The sequence below is a fragment of the Maylandia zebra genome, linkage group LG12 (genome assembly GCF_041146795.1).
Source record: "Maylandia zebra isolate NMK-2024a linkage group LG12, Mzebra_GT3a, whole genome shotgun sequence".
Lineage (NCBI taxonomy): Eukaryota > Metazoa > Chordata > Actinopteri > Cichliformes > Cichlidae > Maylandia > Maylandia zebra.
In genome coordinates, this window is record NC_135178.1 from 21,866,541 (window position 1) to 21,888,362 (window position 21,822).

At 39.0% G+C, this 21,822-nt stretch overlaps 4 protein-coding genes across 6 annotated transcripts; 2 read left to right on the top strand and 2 right to left on the bottom strand.

The window, feature by feature from the left end:
• Positions 1 to 390: 390 nt before the first annotated feature.
• On the top strand, positions 391 to 5,545 carry LOC101465333 (rab5 GDP/GTP exchange factor). Of its 2 annotated transcripts, none has more exons than XM_004544682.3 (9): positions 391 to 686; positions 1,896 to 2,072; positions 2,272 to 2,399; positions 3,110 to 3,261; positions 3,343 to 3,412; positions 3,495 to 3,630; positions 3,763 to 3,857; positions 4,159 to 4,415; positions 4,511 to 5,545. In XM_004544682.3, the coding sequence occupies exons 2-9, from the start codon at positions 1,915 to 1,917 to the stop codon at positions 4,895 to 4,897; spliced, it is 1,383 nt and encodes a 460-aa protein (XP_004544739.1). In that variant the 5' UTR covers positions 391 to 686; positions 1,896 to 1,914; the 3' UTR covers positions 4,898 to 5,545. The 2 variants fall into 2 exon arrangements, with proteins under 2 accessions (XP_004544739.1, XP_014269464.1); XM_014413978.3 differs by having other exon boundaries at positions 1,899 to 2,072.
• A 1,164-nt stretch (positions 5,546 to 6,709) lies between these two features.
• On the top strand, positions 6,710 to 11,029 carry psmd9 (proteasome 26S subunit, non-ATPase 9). Its single transcript, XM_004544683.5, has 6 exons — positions 6,710 to 6,891; positions 6,984 to 7,083; positions 9,504 to 9,697; positions 9,802 to 9,903; positions 10,153 to 10,241; positions 10,874 to 11,029. Exons 1-6 carry the CDS (start codon positions 6,766 to 6,768, stop codon positions 10,899 to 10,901), a joined length of 639 nt encoding a protein of 212 aa, XP_004544740.2. The 5' UTR covers positions 6,710 to 6,765; the 3' UTR covers positions 10,902 to 11,029.
• Positions 11,030 to 11,310: 281 nt separating this feature from the next.
• gtf2h3 (general transcription factor IIH, polypeptide 3) lies at positions 11,311 to 16,953 on the bottom strand. Of its 2 annotated transcripts, none has more exons than XM_004544685.2 (14): positions 16,859 to 16,953; positions 16,667 to 16,779; positions 16,496 to 16,575; positions 16,291 to 16,397; positions 15,767 to 15,909; positions 15,614 to 15,676; positions 15,141 to 15,170; positions 15,011 to 15,039; positions 14,843 to 14,917; positions 14,116 to 14,169; positions 13,856 to 13,924; positions 13,627 to 13,762; positions 13,506 to 13,542; positions 11,311 to 11,656 (listed from the first exon to the last, which is right to left on the bottom strand). In XM_004544685.2, exons 2-14 carry the CDS (start codon positions 16,674 to 16,676, stop codon positions 11,587 to 11,589), a joined length of 903 nt encoding a protein of 300 aa, XP_004544742.1. In that variant the 5' UTR covers positions 16,677 to 16,779; positions 16,859 to 16,953; the 3' UTR covers positions 11,311 to 11,586. The 2 variants fall into 2 exon arrangements, with proteins under 2 accessions (XP_004544742.1, XP_076747005.1); XM_076890890.1 differs by having other exon boundaries at positions 16,667 to 16,769; positions 16,859 to 16,932.
• A 428-nt stretch (positions 16,954 to 17,381) lies between these two features.
• LOC101466407 (Rieske domain-containing protein) lies at positions 17,382 to 20,347 on the bottom strand. Its single transcript, XM_004544686.2, has 4 exons — positions 20,117 to 20,347; positions 18,474 to 18,695; positions 18,334 to 18,368; positions 17,382 to 18,183 (listed from the first exon to the last, which is right to left on the bottom strand). The coding sequence occupies exons 2-4, from the start codon at positions 18,667 to 18,669 to the stop codon at positions 17,893 to 17,895; spliced, it is 522 nt and encodes a 173-aa protein (XP_004544743.2). The 5' UTR covers positions 18,670 to 18,695; positions 20,117 to 20,347; the 3' UTR covers positions 17,382 to 17,892.
• Positions 20,348 to 21,822: the final 1,475 nt, after the last annotated feature.

Sequence of the window (21,822 nt, forward strand, 5' to 3'; positions counted from 1 at the left end):
ATTTGGTTTGGAAAGCTCTGTGGGTGATCTACTAACCGCTGCTTGTTTTATACAAACACAAACCAGTTCACTTAGCCCTGCCCCCTGACATTTATGATCTGTGAGGTTGACAGATAAAATAAACTCACGATGCACTGTATCATATTTAATCAAATAGTGACATGATTAAATATGTTTTTAAATAAAATAATTATGTATTTAAATATTTTTGTAATTTTGATTAGTTGACAATTATTCCATTATTTGATTATGTATTTTTTTTAAAGATAAAAGCCACGATAGACAAGATTATGTGGTTATTAACTATAATAATACGAGATCGCATTAACCAAAAATATGTTTTATTTTGAAATCTACAGATGCTCGGTATATATAAAGCTTTTACTTTGAAGGGTCGACACGGTGTCCAAATACCTGTACTTTCACGGTTTCCTTCCGGATGGTTTTTCCGGTTGCACGGCTTTAGAAGCGGCGGACTTTCTGGTTCTGTTTCGTGCCACTGGGCGTTATTAATGTTTGCTACCTGTTCTTAGCCTTTTGTTTTTTCTTACTAAATGTCTTCAACTGAGGTCTGAAAGGTTCTCGTTATCAGTATGAAGCGTTTATGACTGTGACGACTCCAGAAAGTAAAGGAGCGCTTTGATAAGATAACAGCTGGGGCTGGTAATGGTTTTATCAGCTGACAGGTGAGACTGACGGTTGTGTTTAAAACGAGGTTTTGGTGACTGATTTAATGATTGACTGGTCACTCGCTTTTAGTTGGTACTAGCATTAGCATTAGCCAGCGGTTCTTGTCGCCAATCCCCCTCAGCTGACAGTCAGCCGCTCCAGCTTGAGATGCTAACGGCTAACACCCAACTCTTATACACTCGGGGATTAGACATTATGCCTTCATTGAAAAGTTTTGAATAAAATGTTACCACGAGGCTATAGCTTTTTGCAATAGTACTCGATACTGCCGAAAAAGTTAGTTAACTCTCAGCGCCATAGAAATGTATAAGACGTCTTAGGATACTAGGATATTTTAGGATATTTTTCACTCACTGGACACTTTAAGTAGAGCTTGCTAGTGTCGGCTTGGATTCTCTTTTGCAATCAGATTGGCCTTAATGCTTCACGCTATAGATTCAGCATTGAACCGGAAGCATTACGCAGAGATTTTTGTCCATATTGACATGACAGCATCACACTGTTGCTGCAGATTTGTCTGCTGCACATCTATGATGTGAATCTCCCGTTCCATCACATCCCAAAGGTGCTTTATTAGATTGAGATCTGGTGACTGTGGAGCTCACTCAAGTACAGTGAACGCATTGTCGTGTTCAGTAAACCAGTTTGTGATGATTTGAGCTTTGTGAAATGGTGTGTTGTCTGTCCCATCAGAAGATAGGAACACTGTGGTCATAGAGGGATGGAAGTGGTGAGCAACAATACTCCGTGATGCTGTGGTGTTTAAGCAATGCTTAGTCGGCACTAAGGTTCAAAGTTTGCACAGCACCACCAGCCTGAACAATTGATACAAGGCAAGATGGATCCATGCATTAATGTTTTCTGACCCTGTGCCAAAATGGAATTTGGACATTTTTCCAATCTTATATTTATCAGTTTTAGTTGTTCAGTTTAATGTTCTTTGCGTCACTGCAATTCTGACATTATGTGGTCATCCAGAATCATAAAATGAGACTTGGTTGAGTTTTTGTTTTTTTTATTTTCACAGGGTGTTGGGCTATGGTACGCATAACCAGGCTATAGTTTCAAACACACAACTGAGCTTTCTTTAAAATTACTGACGTTTTTTATAAGACAAATATTGAGTAGTTAAGTATAATAATTATGATGATAAGTATAGTGGAACTTTACTTTTTTTGTGCTCTAAAGCTGAATTGTATGTCTAGCAGGTAGCATATAAAAGACATGTGGATGGATAAACAGAGAGGAATCAGAGTTTCTCAGGAGGAGCTGCTCTGTAAGAACGCATGTGGTTACTATGGAAACCCAGCATGGCAGGGTTTGTGCTCCAAGTGCTGGAGAGAGAGGGCACGGGCCGCTGGAACCCCGAGAGAAGAAATTAGGTAAACTTTATTCACGCTGTTACGTTTGCTCATTATGTTAAAGTATATTGAAAATGTATGTGAGAATACTGCCCTTTAATATGACATCTGGATATGTGAGGGTATAACGCATCAGTCTAAATGCAGATAGAGAGACCTTCCATTTGTTTTCTGTCTCTCAGCTCGGGACAGAGATGTCTAATCCTTTCATTCCTCATAGACCGCGCAGTGATGGAACGCTCCCCACATTCTCCAAATTTGAGGAGAAGAAAAACATTGAGAAAGGTCGTCGAATTAACACAGTGAGAAGACTGTTCTGGGGCAGCCCATCGCCTCCAAAACCTCAAGGTAAAACTTTAGTTTTGTGGTTGTCTTAAAGTCATTATTAGGTCAACAGCCAGTTACAGCAGCTAGCCCCATTTGAGGTTGCCACAGCAGATCAGCTGCCTCCATTTCACCTTGTCCAAGCATCCTCCTCTGTCACACCAACCAAGGTGGCCCTTTTTACTTTTTTTCTGCAATCCTGTCTCTCTGAAATACTCAAAAAGAAGAATAACTTAATACTACCCAGCACCTCTGAATAGAAAGCCAGAATTCTTCCTCTAAACATTGTCATTAAGTCCATGAAGGTAAAAGTTTTAACCTTCACTCAGTATTTTTGCTGTCTGTAAGAAACCCCCCCCCCCCCCCCCCCCCCCCCCCCAGCAAAATGCAGAGAATAAGGCAACAGACTTTACTAATAATCACTGTACATAAACATCCACCATACCTTCTGCCGAACCAGAATGCACTATATATACTGTTTTGGTCTTTTGTACACATCCAAATTATACATACCTATATACTATATATAGTATTACCAGGCCTCTGGAGAACCTCAAGACATGTTAAGGATGTAATTTACCCATATTATATAGCTGTGTTGGATCAAGGACACATCTAAAACCTGCAGGACACTGGCGCTTGAGGCCTAGAGTTCCCTCACCCCTGGATTAGATTATCTGGCTATCTGTTTGGATTTTGCTGCCTCTTCACCTTTTGACTATTTGTCCCTCCAGAGTCTTCTGAAAGCCGTGCAAATGTGTTAAAAGCCTACGAAAACCTTGAGCCTGGAGACTTCACTGGTTTCCTAAAGATACTTCGGAGTCCTCCTTCCCAGCGCTTGCAGTCCCGCTGTACAGCTTTTCTCAACACAATGGAGGCATACCATGTAAGCAGTTTAAGCATCTAACACGACAATTATGTCACGAGCTAGAGGCATCCTGATCATCGATTCACGTCATCTTTGCAGGATCTGCCGGTGCAGAAGCAGTCAGACCTCGTGCAGGATTTTTATCAGTCTTTTGCTGAATATTTTAGCAGTGAGTACAGATCTGTTCCAAACTGTGTATGATGCAATATTTGTATTTAAAGTGGCTTTTAAATCGCTGTTTATGTTTTCAGGTTTTCCTGAAGCTCAGGTCACTCAGATAATGGAGCATGTAGAGAAGTTAATAATGACACGGCTGCACAAATGGGTTTTCTGCCATGACAGCTGTGATGATGAACAGAAGGACCTGGCTCTCCAGAGAAGGATCCGGTACATCAGCTGTGTTTTGTTTTGGTTTTACCCATCTTGGAAAAAAAATTCCAAACTTCTAATCCTGAGTTAAAAGTCAGGATTAGAAGTTTTGTGTTTTTGTTTTTTATAACTAATGTCTCTTATTTGCAGTTCTTTGAACTGGGTTACGCCGCAGATGCTAGGCGTACCTTTTCCTGATGAAAAGGTCTCTGTCACAGGCGACCCCTTTCTGCCTGCTATAACTGGTGATTTAAAATCTCAATACTTAAATGAGCAGTTTGATATGGTGGGAAATGCATTTATTTGCTTTCTTATCTAAAAATTGCATCAAAAGATTCATGTCATGAGCAGCTTTAATGCTGGTAACATATTACCTGTGTACGGGTCCAGGCTTGCCAACTGCAGCCTCGTATTTAACTCCCTGACATAAGAAAAGAAAAAGTGCATTTCCCAAAATGAAAAACTGTTACTTTAATGATAAAGGGAGGCATATTTTGTCAATGTCATAACATTTGAAATGAGTTCCAGCCTTTATTTTTCCCACAGCCATAATCGAAATGGATGCCAAACGAGCACCTCAAGACAAACTCGCGTGCGTTTCCAAATGCAGCCAGCATGTCTTCGAAGCCCTTTCCCGCTCAAACAGTGAGCCTGCTAATGCTGATGACTTCTTGTCAAGCCTGGTTTACGTGGTGCTGAAGGCCAATCCGCCTCGCCTCCACTCCAACATGCAATACGTGATTCGTTTTGGGCTCCCTCACAGTCTGATGGCAGGAGAGAGCGGCTACTATTTCACAAATTTGGTGAGTTGACTGAAAAGTTCCTCACCCATCATACACCACAGGGTGTTGTTAGACCTGTTAATAACTCATACGGGTGTCCGCATCTCTTTATTTAGTCCTGTGCTGTGGCCTTCATTGAAAAGCTGGATGGGCCGGCACTCAGCCTCAGTCCAGAAGAGTTTGAAGGCTACATGCTGGGTCAGCGTACTCCCTGTGCATTAAACAGGAGGCAGCAGGTGATCAGTGACACACAGAACCTGCTAGAAGACCTCAAAGGCAGGCAGGAGAAGCTGGACCAAGGTATGGATGCTCTCAATGCGCAGCTACAAAAGTGGGTGCAAGAAGTTCATTCACAGCTGGACGAGACCAGAAGCCAATTTGTCCTGGCTCAGAAGGAGATAACTGCTCAGAAGGAGGTTTTGTTGTCCACTCAGGATAATAAGGAGGAGTCAGTGCTGGTGCTTGAGGATCAAGACGGAGGTTTGAGGGAAACAGGCTGTTAGGCATTTCTATTAATAGAGCTAATCTGGCACTTGACTTTATTTAATCGTCAGCACTAACATTTGTAGGCTGCAGGACAAATGAAGCGTACTTTCCAGTGCTACATTTGCACATGCTCCCAATGCAGGAGTAGGGCATTTGTAAGCCAGCTGAAGATGAAGGAAACTTTATGCATGCAGTAACACAACGTTCACAGAGGTTTTAATGACTAGTCCAAATTATTTGCCCATCTGTCCAATTTAAGCATTGAGCCAATAAATCACATTCCATTTTCCAATAAGAGATCTCATATGTACTATCTAAGCACTCAGGGTACACAGCACTTACAGATGTAGAACAAACACTTTACAATACTTATTCACTATGATAATTTTGAATAGTTTTATACCATTGTGCCTTTATGTATGCTGCTCTGAAATTCCAAAGTAGGCTACAGGACAAGTTGGTGTGACTGTTCTTGACTAAAAGTCAGGGGTGTATTTGTGAAAGCTGTGTATTTGTTCTCAGCACGTGGGTGCAAAAAATCTTTAGCATGCACAAGCTGCACGTTGTTTACAGCTCTAGAAAGATTTCTGAAAAAAATCCAAGGGCTTCATCTAAAGATCTGTGATTGTATGTATCTAATATATTAAAGGTGACACATGATTGAATGTAATGTGTTTGGGTGTTTTCCTTCACTAAAGCCGATGATTATTTGCCATATTGCCAACAGAGAAGTTTTAGAAACTTGGCTTTTTGGAAAGTCAGACAGGTGTCAGATGTTGAAATGACTCAGTCCAATGACTGATAGTCCAAACCTGGTCCTCCTTTACTAATTTCCATTAAAAGCTTTAACTTTTTTTTTATTAAAAAAACAAAACTTTATCATATAAATGGAAAACTGAAAGGTTTCAAATTCATGCTGAGATTCTAGTAGCAATAACTGTCTGCATCTTATATGATTAGAAAAAACTGTTGGTAGCTCTTTTGGAAAATAAATAAATTGGTATACAGGAAAAATAAAGTACTCAAAAAAGCCTCGCACTAATATTTTGTTTAGTTTTGGTGAGGGCAAAAATAGTGATAATCTCTTGCAACTTCAAAATTGTTATTTACAACCAGCATTACTGCATCATCAGGAGGGGGGCGGGGTCCTAGTCATTCAGGATACACAGGCAATAAGTTGACCTAATTTTTTATTTATTTTTTTGTGAATATTGTTGCCTAATCTAGATCTTCAGTCGAGTGGAAGAGAGTCTCGGCATAATAACTAAGAGTAAAGTCTCATATAAACATATAAACAATGAGCTATATCAAAAAGGAGAGTTTTGAACCTAATCTTAAAAATAGAGAGGGTGTTTCTCTCCCAAACCAAACGAGCTTGTTCAACAGAAGAGGGCCCCGAGAGCTTACAGCTCTGCTTCTCAGATGGAAGCAGGTAGAGGACAAAAACATCTGAGCTGAGAGATGCACAAAAGGAAGAATCATTGATCACTGTTGTGTATGAGATGTCGGAAGTTTTTTATTTGGTCTTTGTACTGATGGAACCCAGTGGTGAACGTGTTTTCCACTGGAGTATAAAAAATATGAGCCAAAGTTTAAATGTTCCAGTTTAGGTATTTTTTAGAAATTCTATATGTGTCATTTAAATTATTAGTTATTTCATTCTAATTCTGCGCTTTTCGGCTGTAGTTGTTTTGGACACCATAACAATGACCAACAGTAATTTCATTATTATTTGTGCTGTTGGCAGTAATACCAGTTTAAAGATCGTCTAAAATGTTTTCGTACAACGAGCAAATCATTGAGGGGCAGCGGGGCGCTTTACTGCCAAATAAAGACAAGCGAAGAAGAAACAGGCGTTACACCGGAAGCACTAGTTGGAGCAGCCATGAAGATGACAGATGAAAACATTCCTGTAAACTCCGAAATAACAATGGATGATGTTAAAAACCTCATCAAGAAGAAAGATGAAATTGAAGAGCAGATAAAGGCGTATTACGATGTCCTACAAGACGTAAGTCGGCGACCATATTATTAGCAAAACGTAGCACAAAGCTAAGTCACAGTAAGTTTTTTTTAATCGCCTTTGTTTACTTTTATTTACAGCAGGGGGTCGGAGTTGAAGACTCTTTGGTGGATGCGGAGGGTTACCCACGAGCAGATGTTAATCTGTACCAGATTAGGACGGCTAGGCACAACATTTCATGTGAGCAGCAGTTTGTTTGCTTTCAGTGGTTTCCCTGACAGCTGGAGACACGCATGTCGTGTTTGACTGTGTGGCAGACAGTGTTGGTCAAGTTACTTGAAAAAAGTAATCAGTAACTAATTACTGATTACTTCCCCAAAAGTAATCCCGTTACTTTACTGATTACTTATTTTCAAAAGTAATTAATTACTTAGTTACTTTTTAAAAACACGATTTACAACCTGAATAGGTGATAAAGCGATAGATCTTTCAGCCCAATTCTACTTTTTCTGCATAATCCATCATACAAAATGTAATCAAATGGAAAAGTCCCTTTTTAAAACTTGTTTTATTAGTTTTAATCTTTTAACTTTATGCATCAAGCAAAAATTAAATTATATGCAACATTCTCTGACTGGAAGAAATTTGTTTAATATTTAAACCTATTTTCTGCACATTCCAGCACATAATTTTTTCTTTTTGTGTGTGTGTTTACACTCACTCTTTCAAATAGATGCAAGTAAAACACAGCAGAAAATAAATAAAATCAAAGACTAGCGCTCCTTTTGCTCTATTTTCACCTGTAAAGCAGGAGTCGGGTAGGCGGAGGTTTACCCTGGTGCAGGTGTGCTGCGGCGGTCAGTGGAAGAATCCGCGAGTTTCTCTGTGAGTTTCCCATTACGTCGTTGCGCACTCGGTGCTTGCTTGGAGGTTTAGGGGTTTTTTTTCGCTGTAAAAATAAGTTTTCTTCCCACGCACAACAGACGCTAATGTTTTTGTCACTTTTTATGGAATCAAACTCAAAGTAAGGTCAGTACTCGATATATTATCCACTGTTGATCTGCACACAGCTGTTGTCACAAACGTCGCACTTGCTTACGTCACTGTCATGAGACATTCTTGCAAAAAACCCACGGTTTTAGTAACGCAGTAACGCAGCGTTCCTACGGGAAAGTAACGGTAATCTAATTACCATTTTTTGCAATAGTAATCCCTTACTTTACTCGTTACTTGAAAAAAGTAATCGGATTACAGTAACGTGTTACAAGTAACGCGCTACTGCCCATCTCTGGTGGCAGATAATGTCTCTTTATGTTGTGTGGCAGAAAAACTGATGTATGCTATCAAAGCACAAACTGATATCTCATAATTTACGCACACACCACGTGTGCGGTGCGTTTTTAAAAGTTAAAGTAGTATTTCAGATAACTTATCTACGTTCCCAAGGCATGATGAAACAAAAGTACATGTTAATGGTCACTAAAATATTTTAAAGATGACACCAACAGATAATTCTATTTGGTTTTAAATACATGTAGTAAGCATTTTAAATGCCATTTATTTTTCTAAGATGTAATACACTTGCCAGAGTGTACACCAGACTGCACCCACCTTTGCCTTCAGAGCTGCATTAATGCTTCAATGCATAGATTCAACAAGGTGCTAAAAATGGGATGAACATGTTCAGCAACAATACTCTGGTAGGGTGGGAAGTTTAAATGATGCTCACTCAGTACTAAGGACCCAGAGTGGACCAAGAAAATATCCCCAACACCATTACACCACCATAATCTACTTGAACTGCTGATGCAGTGGATTCGTGCTTTTGTTGCAGCAGAAATGAAAAACTCATCAGACCAGGAAACATTTTTCCAATCTTCTGTTGTTTGATTTTGATGAGCCCCTCCCGATTGTAGCTGTAGTTTCTTGTTCTTAGTTGACAGGTGTAGCGCCTTGTGTGGTCTTCTGTTGCTGTAGCTCATATGTTTCAATGTTCCAGATGTTGTGAGTTCAGAGATACTCCAGCATAGCTTAAACGAGTGGTTATTTGAGTTACTGTTGCCTTCCTATTAGCTCGAAGCCATTCTCATCTGACCTCTGACATCAGCAAAGTATTTTAAGATAAGATAAGATAAGATAACCTTTATTAGTCCCACACGTGGGAAATTTGTTTTGTCACAGCAGGAAGTGGACAGTGCAAAAGTTATGAGGCAAAAATTAGAATACAATAAGAATAAATACAGTACACAACTGTACAGAATAGAATAAAATAAAATACTATATACAGTAGAATAAAATAAAATAAATATACAATAAGAACTGCCGGAGAACTGCCACTTACTGGACATTTTCTGTTTTTCTGACCAGTCTCTGTAAACCCTAGAGATGGTTGGTTGAGAAAATCTCAGCAGATTCTAAAAGACTCAGACCAGCCTCCCTGCTACATTTAGTGTAGCTGCTGCCATGTTATTGGCTGATTAGGTATTTGCATTGACAAGCAGTTGAACAGATGTCTTCAACAAAGTGGCTATTGGGTGTATATTATATATTTTTGTTTACTTAATATGTTATTTAATGTTTTAATGTATACTTATTATTTATTATATTTCTTTGATTTCAGATTGGTTTTAACCCTATTAAGATATTTATTCTATACTCAGGTTTACAGAACGATCACAAGACCATCATGGCGGAGATAGAAGAAGCCCTACACAAGTTGCATGCTCGAGAGAAAGCCAAGCGGGAACAGGATGAGGCAGAAGCCCAGGAGGAGGCAATGGAACATCAGGTTACGCTGCCTCCACCTTTTGCTCAGCTTGATGCTGTGACAGAGGGATCACCTGCCTGTGGAGCTGTGAGTGATGTGAACTTTTGTAGCTAGCAGCTGTTTTCAGTTTGTACTGCAAAACATTGTTGGGGGGGTTCTCCTATAATTTTAGTGATTGTTTCTTTTAAAAGGGGCTCCGAGTCGGTGATCAGCTGATCGAGTTTGGTTCTGTGAACTCAGGGAACTTTCAGAACCTCCAGAATATTGCTTCTGTGGTGCAACACAGTGAAGGGGTAAGAACCACAGAAAACTCAATGGGCAATTAATCAAACTTCATTTCTTAATATTCCATTACAGTTTATTTTTGTTGATGCATGAAGCTTGTGATGCATAAGAAGTCATACTTTGCATATAATTTCATTTGTATTTAACTTTGTCATAATGAGAGAATGCAATGTTTTGATTTTTTGTTTTTGTTTCTTAAAAGCATCTCCCTTGTTGTTATTTGAGTCTGCAAACTGTAATTTGACATTCCTCTGCAGAAACCATTGCACGTCTCGGTGATCCGGGCTGGCCAGAAAGTTCAGATGAGCCTGACTCCACAGCGGTGGTCAGGCAGAGGTTTGCTGGGGTGAGTGCACGACTGTGGTAAAATGACATGTTTGATATAGACTCAAGCTCTCCCCCAGCTCAGGGGATGCATCCTTTAAAGGCTGACCGTGTTGCAGCACTGTAGCAAAGTCTCTCCCATTTCTATGCTGCCAACGAAGTTTGTGTCCTATCACATCATCTGGGAAAACGCCATTCTAAATTTTTACTGGATATAAAATCCAACACCTGCTCGGGGCTGTGAGAAGTTTTCAAATTTAAAAATGAATGAATGAATGAATAATTAATTTTCTTGCATCATCTGAAATACTGTGGTTTATTCTCTCACCCTCATATCCCTCAAAAATATACTACTCTACCTCTGCTGCTGTCACAGTTGCAGCTCAGTGTGGGCTTTGTGTCCTATGTAGTGCACACCTTCAGAGGATGCAGCTCCTGAGTTGTACGAGTTTGGAGATTAATAGATATTTGGAAACAAAAACAAGTGATGCCCTCAATGCCAAGAAAATGCTGAAAAATTGTTTCTTGGCATATTATTTCTACAATTTGCCATGTAGTGACACTAGTAAAACACTTTTTAGTACACATACTTAAAATTCATCATATCATGTCCATAAGAAGTAAAAAGTTATTCTTGATTTTTGTATTTTTCAGATGTAACATCGTTCCAGTTCAGCGATGATCACCCTAACACTTAAAGTTTGAAAACTCTCTCTGGCTTTTTCACTACTTTATGGGAACTTGGAACAATATCCCTTATTCCAGTTTTCAGAACAGGATGTATGAAAATAAAGCACCTCTGTTCAAGAAGTCATGCTGAGTTTACTGAGTGTGGAGCTGAACCTTGATTAGATTTCTGTGTGTTTAAAAAGCAGCTTTATGGTGTTCAGTGTTTGATTTCCTGTTGGGAGCACAGCTGGACACTTATTTATCTGAAGTGATGATGAGCTGACTGTGAGCACATGCGTGATTTGCAGTCCTCTGTTAATAAAGGCTTATTTTGAACTCTGTGGAGAAAAAACACCCAAACCTTTCTGAGATCACGATGGAGACAGCACTATTACGATTATTGTAAAAATGAAACAAAAACATACGTTTATTACGGTGTCTTTTTAATGTAAAAATAATGAAATCATAACAAAACGGTGTCTGTTTTAATTTTGGGTGAGTGATTTTTACCCAAGACGAAGAAAACGAGACTTATTTTCAGTCATGTCTGAATTATGTTTTTACAAACATGAGTACCAGCCTCGGTGAACATGAAGACAATCGGTGTTACTCCACATGTCCATAAGGCTATACTGCCTCACAAGTATATTTAAATTCACTGTATTAGTATGAGAAAACAAACACAAAAAAATCCCCCATCACATTGGTTGTTTCAGTTTCTTCTTTTTGGGCTTGACTATCTGTGGTAGCTGGATTTTGAAGGCAGTCCTAAAAAGAAAAAAACAACACATGATTTAAATGGAAGTTGAAGTTCAGACTTTAAGCTTTAAGGTGTTTAAATAAAATTTTGCACTGTTTAATTATTATAGACTTCTTTATACACAGCCCTTCACTTTCAGGTGCCTAAAATGAACTGATCAAACTAACAACATCACATAAGGTTAGTTTCAATAGTTGGATAAAGGTCCTTTGCAGTCAGTGGATCAAATGCTCCTTTTGCTCTTGTTAGATGCTCTGCTAGGCCTTCACCCAGGCTTGTTTGTGGGTCTCTGGTTTTAGTAGCTAAAAGCATATTGTATCGAGTTGAGGTGATTCAGCCATTTAAGAATATCCTATTTGGTTGCTTTTGCAGTATGCTTTGGGTCATTATCCATTTGCGTTGTGAAACTCAGCATTTGGCTGAGCAGAGAGTATAGACCTGCACGCTTCACAGTTCATCCTGCTACGGTTATCAGCATTCACAGCATCAACACTATTGGCTTGCCTCCACTGGGAGCCATACATGTCCATGCCATAACACTGCCTCCAATATTTTTAACAGATAAATGGTATGCTCCAGATCATGATCTGTTTCACTCCTCCTCCATACTTTTCACTTCCCATAATTCTTGGACAAGTTAACCGTGGTTTCATCTATCCAAAGAAAGTTCTCCTTAATTTGTCAAGAAATAACAGGGAAACAGGCATCACCTTGTCATAATGGTGGACTGTATATAAACAGGGCTGTATTTGCTGAACAGTTAATGTAATATTTTTTGGACCCCTTGAATTAAAACAGTCTGCACTTCAGACCTGATACAAATCCACTGTGCTGTTGTACAGAGGCAAAAAATATTTTTGAAAAAGCCAATGTTCAAAGACATATGGAATAGGGTTGCCACGATTAGTCGACTATCAAAATCGTCGACGACCAATTTAATAGTCGACGCGTCGTTTGAAGCTTTGTAAGATCCCAAAAGACGCAGGAATAAGTAGAAGGGTTCAAGAGTGTAATAACGGACTGAGACAGAAGATGGCAGCGCTGCATGAAGAAGGATGCCAGCTGCCGTTAAACCTCGAAGAAGAAGAAGCTGTGTCCCAGAATTCATAGCGCGGCCCTGCTCAGTTTCCAACAATGGCGGCAGCTAGTTAGTTTTAATATTACTCTTATTATTCTTTCTGGGGCACAAAATAAACGTTTAACATTTTTCAGGCGAGGATGTAGCTGTGTAAACCTCAAATATCTGCTCAGTTTATGAAGACACCACATATTTTCAAAAGCGCTCCGACGTTTTCGGAGACGTCTGTTACCCACCAGCTCGATAGCGAGCCGGGGTTCAAGGCTCACTAGAGCAATCGTTTTCAAACCCCCCGCTGTCTTTCGCTACTAAGGCTAAACATGATATACAAGTCAATTAGATCACTTACAAATGTTATTATTTGGCCTTTTTCAGTATTTTATTTGTTTCTGAGTAAATCGGTTTGGCTGAGATTAAAGTTATAGTTTTTACACAGCTGAATAAACGTCAAGCAGACAGCTGATTATCAGAAGAGCGAGATGCTGGAGAATATACTAAGGTGTCCTGTTATATTTTAGATAGCAAGGAGCAGACGGCTGCGTTTAATAAACTCCAATGATAGCTAATGATAGTTAAATAAGAGCAGATGCTGCTGGTGCAATAAGCTGTACTTTGTACGTCCAATGGATGATGATCTGATTAGTCGACTAATCGCAAAAATAATCGGTGACTAGTCAACTATCAAAATAATCGCTTGTGGCAGCCCTAATATGGAAATAAGTGTACAGAATGTACACATGTAGATGTATTAGCACTACTCCACAAACACTGACACTTACTCGCATGTCGTACAAATGGGGCTGAAGTTGCAGAATACTAAAAACAAAAGAAACAGACTGATTAAAAAAAAACATACTGCAGCTCTTTCCAGTAATAAAGACTTAAGCAATTCAAACTCACTGGACAGACAAACTGAGCACACATAACCGATTTCAATGAGGTTACGGTGGCAGAAACACGCAGCTCGATAGTCCACGTGTGCAGGCGGCGGCAGCACCAGCTGTGACCGCTGCTCAGAGTCAGGCAGGAACACCCACTGCTCAGAAGACAACAAAAACAGCTGTCGTTAGATGCAAATGAAACCAACCCCATTCTTCTTAATGCGTGTGAAACTGTACTGCACTCTCACCAACAGATACTGTGCAAGGGCGACTTTCTGTGGTATCTTCATGTACAATCCTCCAGTTATATCACAAGCCTGAAATGAGTATATAACGGTTACGATAGCATGGTAGAGGGCACACATCACATCACATGATAATCACCACACTACCTCGCACTAAAGATGTTAATACACTGAAAAATATTTGTGTTAAGACAAAGTACTTTTCTTAAATACTTGGAAAACTGCAAAGTGGTGATTGTCCTTACAGAGCTATAAGAATTTACCTGCTGAAGGAGACCAGAGTCTGAATCCAACACACAGGCATCTATCAGGATGTTCTGTTTAAAACACAAAAACGTTTTTAAATTTAGCGTTTCATTTTTACCTTTCTATTTCTACCTAAATAAAGATTACGCTGACTCACTGAACCATTTTATATTACAAACTGGTATTACAGGACAAGTACAACCTGGGCTTAGTTTAACTTCAGTTGATATCATAAATAGTATAATAGGTGAAGAAGGCTCCCAGGTTTGAAAAGTCAAGTGCCTTAAACCTGGATTCTTTCTAATGGCCACCAGGTGGCGACTGCTCTGGCTGCAAAAACACTTCCATTCTTATAGAAGTCAATGAGAAAACGGCTCCTCAAGCTTTACCTCTGTAAAGACGGTCTTGTTGAATTTATGGACTCAGCTGGTTAGTTTGGGTCATAATGAATAAAACATTTAACTCTATTTTGTAAATTTTGGCTTCTATGTGTAATAAAGAAGGATTAGTGGTTGATATTTCTTAAAAACAGCATGAAAATGACTTGGATGTTAAGTGATAGCAGATGTTTTTATATATAGTGTCAACAGCTTTACTTATTTCTGGGAGTTTTAAACTATTTTATTTCAACACAGCATTTCATTATAAGCATCTTTAGGTCCAACTTTTCATCTACAGCAGTTGCTGTAGTAAGTAAAGGGTAATTAAGTGTTAATACAGGACAATGATCTATTAATATTCTACCTGCTTCTGAGCAGCAAAAATCACATTCATGAAGTTCATGTACTGGAGAGCGCAGTCCTCAGCTGCTTTTACCACCTATACAGTGCAAAGCGTCAAAGAGGGGTCAAAGTCAGGTGGGGAAAAAAACTAAACAAAAGCATTCATAATATTTGAACATTTGGGCATTACCAGTATTCTTGATTTAATCTCTTGTCCAACTAAAAAAAGAGAGAGAAAATATATATATACACATTAAAGCAGGGTAAATGGAAAACTTCATTCAATAACTGGCATTAAGCATGTATAAAGATTAAATCACCTTCCAGCTCTTTCGTGAGCCGGTGAATATCTATATATTAAAGGATTAAGGTGAAAAAGTAAATAATATTGGTGGAAAATAAATAATCTATAGATATTTAACTTTAGAGCAAAACATCACATACGTTCTGCAACACAAACAAATTCTCTGGGCGACGATGGCATATAAATTAAAATTGCAAAAAAGAAAGATTAAATAAGTGATAGCATTCTATTTCTCTTCAAAATAGACACTAAATGTCCTCTAAAGTCAAGATTAACAATATTTTTCCTGCACTACCTACATATATGTAGGCCCATTTGACATTAATTACAGTAATTTTGTAAAAAAGCTATAAATATAAATATCTGCTTACAGTTTCCAGCACCTGTCTTACACTTCCTGGCTGATTCTGTGGAGTCGTGCACTGAATGCACTGTTTATTATTGCACAGTATGTCATAAATGATAAAACAGTCTGCACGAAAAGGATACAGCAGAGAGCTTTGGCGAGGGATCCGGCCAACAAAGTATCTGTTGAATTTCCCGTCACTTCAACTGAAATCATGTGAGATACACTGAATTTTAGGGAGCATTGTACAACATCTTTAAATACCTAAGAGTTTATCCTCGTAAATACACGCTTACTTTTTGACATTATGTTCCTGATCTCTTCGACAATAAGGTTATTGGCAGCAGACAGGAGTTCATATTTTCCATCTCCGCTTGAGGATACATCATTGCCACCACCGTCTTCTCCACTCCAGCTCTTACTGGGATACAGGAAGTGACTGAAAAAGTGAGTGGGAGAAAAGCGCGTATGAGCAGCGACAGCAGCAAAACATTAAACAGACAATACTTTATTCCTGGAAACTGAAACTAGTGGAAGAAATACTCAGACCAGCATATTGGATTCCACACCCACCAGCTAAACTGATAATCTGTTTGCACTGCAAACAGATGAACAGTTTTTTTTCATCTGATATTGTATTTCCTTGATTTTAAGACGACTGCTGTTTTTTATGTCCTAATATTTAAGTCCAAGAACTGACAGATAATATACTTTTCCACATGATGGTGATTCTCCTCTTAATATGGTTTACAAGCCTGTGTGTGGACCTCAGAAATTCCTCTGTGCAGTAAAACCCAGTGAAACTATGGTATGAAATTACCTGCCCTGGCAGTGGCTAGCAATGACAGCCAGCTTGTTTGTCCTAGCCATGGCCATGTGAGCGTTGCCCATCACCATGACTGCATCCATACACTTGGACAGGGTGAACTGGGCGGACACAGGGGTACATGGAGCGTTGTTTGGCATCAGAGACATTCAGAAAAACTTTAATGAGTCAGAGTAACCACAGACATCACAGCTAATACCTGTGGATCCCGCTGAGCCTGCTGCCCCCACCATATGGGGTTTACATCCACGACGATCACCAGGAGGTTGATTTCGTCCTCTAGGCAACATTTTTGAAAGAGATTCATCAAAAAGCACCTGAGTGTACAAAACAAATACTGCAAAGACTCATTATGAGCCAGGCTACATACCTGATGCCATCACGGCGGATTATTGTCTTGAAAAAGAGATGGCTTCTATTCTGCTGCTCTATCTTCTCTTAGTGCTCATACTTTATCGTAAACTTCAAACAATCTGCAGACAGCTAGGAGCGTATTAAAGTCCAGATAGTTTAGGAAAAACAATTATATGCAGGGATACGCACATTATTTCTCATCACTTACACCGCTGGCGTCTCCAGGAAACGATTTCTTTCTTCTTCTGTGGTTTTTCATAGCAGACTACAGACGCCCGGCACACTGCTGCCACCTAGCGCCCATTTGCTGTAGCGTAAATTCTTAGGTCTATACATTCTCTACATTCATGGTCATATAAACCAACCCTTTTTTCGTTCTTAAATCTCTCCATCTATCCCTTATCTTCTGCTCATCCAATTTAGAGGCCCCCTTGAACCCTTCCCAGCTGCCATAGGGCGGGAGGCAGGGCGGTCTGTAAAATACATTTATGGATGGAAATTCCATCTATAAATTAATTCTAATATTTCTTTGCAAGCTTCAGATCATCATCCTGTTCATGTGCTAGAAAAAAACAACACATTAAGTTTTTAAATCTTTTACAGAAAATTATATATTATATATATAAAATTCAGCAGTATCACGACAGGGGGTTATCAGTTTAATTGAACTAACTGATTACCTGAGAAGCTGCTGCTGTAGATTTCACAATATAAGCAGTTACAGTCTTGAATCATTTTAAAATTGTGTTATTTATTGCATAACAGATAAGATTAGACGATGCATGTTTTATTTTTCATCATACTTTGAGTTAAATAGTTAATGTTTCAATGATTTTCAAAATCATTACATTCTGCTTTTTTTGCACACTGTCCCATTTTTTCTGGAAAAATTGATCCCCATTAAGGTAGTTTAATAACAAGAAAAAAATAAATACAATAAAAACACAATGATAATAATAACAACAATTATAAAAATTCACATATAAAGTTATAATGAAACACAATGATTATTTTTGTTTAAAAATAACAGTAATTTAGAAAATATAACTAAAAACAAACTGTGTATTGGTCAGCTGTTTGTATCAGCTTCAAAATAGAGATGTTCCTGAGGAGTCACCATGCCAGACATTTACTGATTGTATGCACGTCTGCAGAACACCATGTTTTCTATATTATTACAAGATCAGAGAGTCAGATGGAAGACGAGCAAAGCTCCTTAAATTGTCCCTGAAGCATTAAAGGTTATGTCTTGGGTTTGGCTTTCGGCTTGGCTTTGAGTGAAGCGCGCCTGTATTTCTCAGTCTGGTAGACGTCTGACTCGATGGCTTCGCCGGAGTCATTGAGCGTCACGTACACATCCCCGTTGACCTCAGTGACCTTATGAACCCGCTGTTTGACACCCTTGGAGCGCCAGTAAGTCCTCAGCGGTTTGGCTGTAGGGTCGTCCACAGCTTGGTAAAGCGATTCCCCCTCTGCGAGGGTGATCTTGTACTTGTGCCAAGGACACACGATGCACAGCCGTCCATTGAACTCCTAAAGGTAACACAGATCAAAAGATTTTTTAGATATTACAGAAAAGGTTGAGTGTCAGACTTATGCACAGCTGTTTACAGTAAACGAGTCAAAAGGTGACTGATTTTCTTAATATACACCAGTAATCAGAATAAACAGCAGAAAACTCACCTCAATGTCTCCATACTGTAAAGCACCACCTGAATCTGTCCATGAAAAAAAACGTGGCATTATGGACATCAACGACGAGCCGTAGAAGAACATATACTCTGCAATGTACTATGGATTATCTCAGCAGAAGCAGTACTTACGGTAGCAGTGCACGTCCATTGCATAAAGCTGCCCCTGGTGATGCACGACCAGCACATCTCTGCATCCGTTCACCAGCTTTGTCACACGGCCAGCTTTGACAATGTCCTCCTTCTTTCCAATGAAGTGGGAGGTAGACAAGTTTGAGGAGGAGGAAGAGGCAGAAGAAGTCTGAGACATCTCCTCCTCAGAGGACATGTTGATCTCTTCTTATAGCTGATATTCTGAATAAAATGAAAAAGATTACGCTTATGAAAAGAACAAAAAGATCACTTTAATTTCTTATTTTATGTGGATTGCTTATTACACTCCAGTTACAAAACACACAAAAAAACAGTGTTTGTCTGTCTCTTTTTATAACTACACATAGAACCCCTCGGATGTCTTCATACAAGTAAAGTCACTTAATTGTCTACCTACTACTTTCTTCAGAGTAGTATGAATTATCCAAAGGAAAAGCTGTAAAACCTATGAAAATACAGTTAAAAGTCCTCTGGCCACCGGGCCTCAGGGCCCCACCCCCGGAAGGGGCACAGCTGAGCCACAGGCACCAGGCCCCGCCAATCGGCCACCAGGAGTGAGCCGGTACATACATGAGCGCCCAGCCCCAGACACCAAGAACCACCAATACACCAACGTCTGAGGGCATCAGCCACTGGCAGGGAGTGTGGTGAGGGGAGATAAGTCTCCATACCTCGGAGAGCCTGAGATGTTCCCAGAGAGGTGGAGTCTAAGACCCAAGCTGACATATAGACACAGACGAACAGGCGCATGCAGACACAACCATGCATTCCCACCCCCATATACACAAACAAATACTCAGCACTCACCTGACGTGGAGACAGACACAAATAGACACTGTACACACATTCACACTCTCCAAACATACTCTATATCCCAGGTCTGGGTACCCCTGCCCCAGAGGGGCAAACCATACACAGACCCAGGAGATGTAACCCTTCTCTCAGGGGTGGAGGAAAGCAGACCGCCTCCTTATCTGCAGTAGCAGGGAGGCCCCGCATTCCAGACCCCAATCCGACGGCCAGCACCTCCTCCCAAATCAAAATAATAAGTGTAAATCTGGTTTCATGTTGCCCACAGACAATTTCAATATAACTGCCATGAAGAGTTTTTGGTTATTCTGGTATATTTGAGATATAGACTGATGTCATTGCTGAAGTCACTTGGATGAACACTGTAAACAACCTAATGTTCTTTTTGTACAGTTATAGTTAGACATGATGATAATAATAATAATAATAATAATAATAATAATAATAATAATAAGAAGAAGAAGAAGAAGAAGAAGAAGAAGAAGAAACTGTTTTCCTTTCCAAAGTTCATATACTAACTTAAAAACAAACAAACATTGTAAATCCTTTCGTAAGCGATAATCTGTCACTTTGACTGGCTTTGTACAGATTATGTAAAAAGTCTGAATTTTGTCCAGGGATACTCTCCTGTCACCTGTTTTCATCTATCAAACCTGACGGAGGAAACCAGCGTTGTGTGACTAAAACACACAGAAATATGCTAGCTAATAAGGTTCACATTTACACATATGAAACACATAACGAGTAACGCGTTCTATTCTATTCTATTCAGCTCTATTTCTCTACGCCAACTCCATAAAGCGTTTAATTACCTTTTCTGTAATTTCACCGTGAAGTCAATGAGCGGCTGTCATGCTCGGTCTCTTTCGTTGCTGCTGAAGAGCGCTTCGATCACGTGTCAGCACGTTATCTTTCTAAAACAGGCCTCCTGAGAAAACTGGACATGTGTGAAATTACAAAACGTAAACTAAACGTCGAAGTTTCAAGAAATCTACGAGTGTTTGAGGTTTGAACAGGAAGCGCCAATGTTGTGTGTTACATCGAAATACGTCCCCGGTGAAACTATACAGAATGCAACAAAAGCAAAAAGAAAAAAAACTTTCAGAGAACATTTCACTTCGTGGCAAATCTGTCCGAAGTAGTTCACTGTTGCGTAATTAGTGTGTATATTTGCGTGGTGAGATATTTTCTTTATTCATGCGAGGTAGACAAAACAAAATAGGGGAATAACAGAAAATTTAAAAAAAAATGTGGAAAATGATACAGCAGTGCAGTCTGCACACACTGAAATAGCACAACAAGTGCATATTGAATTGAGAAAAAAAAAGCTTCACACAAAAAGGAGCAATAATTATGTTAATAAGGACAAATACAATAAAAAGCAAGTACCAAGATGAAGAAGTCTATTATCACCCATTTGTGTATGTCTTGAGCATTTCTTTATATTTTGATTCCAAGGAGCCAGACTTTATTGTGATTTTTAAGTGCTCTTAGGCAGTCGTTCGGCCGGTCTTCAGGAGATTCTTTTTTCTTTTCTTTTTTTTAAGGAAATTTGCTCCTTTTTTACTCATTTCCAGTCCAGTCTTTGCACTGGACCGTTTTCAGAGGAATTTCATTTTGTTTGTTAATCTACTTAACACTGACTTATAAATCACTCATAAATGCATCTAACGAAAGTGTTTTCTCTACACAGACAACTTAACAATGAACCTATGTTAAACTGTATGTTTAGGCACTTTGTTACTAGCAGCTTGTTGGAAAGCATATAAACTTTCCCATTTCTTTAGTTTAATATACAAAATAAATAAATAAAAATAAATGCCAAAGGTAAGATACCAGCAAGGTGATTCCCAAAGAGCTTTTTTCTTTTTTTTTACATATTCTTTGCTAAATATAACGAAATGAGGATTGCATCACGGGTTTTGCACTGACCTGTATATTTAATTTATAGACAGTGCAACTTTAAACCACTATCTTTCTACTTGCAATTATCTCTAAAAGCAACCATGAAGACGCTTACAATCGTATTGGAGTGTATCAGAGTGTAAACATTTTGTCTGCCTATACGGGTGTCAAACTCATTTAAGTTAATGGGCCACATATATCCCATTTTGATCTAAACTGGACTATGCTAGAAAAACTATAATGTATAAACTAGCAAAGAATAATAACCTTGAGAGAACCATGCAAAATAAATCCAATTTTAATACATGTAAGTCTTTACATTCATTACATTCATTACATTAAATGCATCGATGACACATGACAGATCATATTGGATGAAGAAATAAGGATATTTCAGGATAAAAACTTGTATCCTGACTCACTGTAAGTGCAACAGGATTTTATGCATTTATGCTTTAAAATGTTTACTTTCCATTCATTTTTACTTCTCTGTAGCAACACTGGCCTGCATTAGCCGCACATTTTTATTACTTATAGACCTCATTGTAATCTGACCAATGAACATATAATAAATAATTTATACAGTCATTGCCCTCGAACAGCTATCCAGTGG

Bases quoted from the DNA above. Each gene is read 5' to 3' on its own strand.
- psmd9 (XM_004544683.5), top strand. From the start codon at position 6,766: ATGAAGATGACAGATGAAAACATTCCTGTAAACTCCGAAATAACAATG. The intron at 7,084-9,503 runs GTGAGCAGCAGT...TTCTATACTCAG, and splicing joins GGCTAGGCACAACATTTCAT to GTTTACAGAACGATCACAAG. The intron at 10,242-10,873 runs GTGAGTGCACGA...TGTATTTTTCAG, and splicing joins TCAGGCAGAGGTTTGCTGGG to ATGTAACATCGTTCCAGTTC.
- LOC101465333 (XM_004544682.3), top strand. From the start codon at position 1,915: ATGTGGATGGATAAACAGAGAGGAATCAGAGTTTCTCAGGAGGAGCTG. The intron at 3,631-3,762 runs GTACATCAGCTG...TCTTATTTGCAG, and splicing joins GCTCTCCAGAGAAGGATCCG to TTCTTTGAACTGGGTTACGC. The intron at 4,416-4,510 runs GTGAGTTGACTG...CTCTTTATTTAG, and splicing joins GCTACTATTTCACAAATTTG to TCCTGTGCTGTGGCCTTCAT.
- LOC101466407 (XM_004544686.2), bottom strand. From the start codon at position 18,669: ATGTCCTCTGAGGAGGAGATGTCTCAGACTTCTTCTGCCTCTTCCTCC. The intron at 18,369-18,473 runs GTAAGTACTGCT...TTTCATGGACAG, and splicing joins AATGGACGTGCACTGCTACC to ATTCAGGTGGTGCTTTACAG. The intron at 18,184-18,333 runs GTGAGTTTTCTG...TGTTACCTTTAG, and splicing joins TACAGTATGGAGACATTGAG to GAGTTCAATGGACGGCTGTG.
- gtf2h3 (XM_004544685.2), bottom strand. The intron at 15,677-15,766 runs GTAAGCGTGTAT...ACATGATTTCAG, and splicing joins CAGGAACATAATGTCAAAAA to TTGAAGTGACGGGAAATTCA. The intron at 14,170-14,842 runs GTAGAATATTAA...TGTTTTAAACAG, and splicing joins TTTTTGCTGCTCAGAAGCAG to AACATCCTGATAGATGCCTG.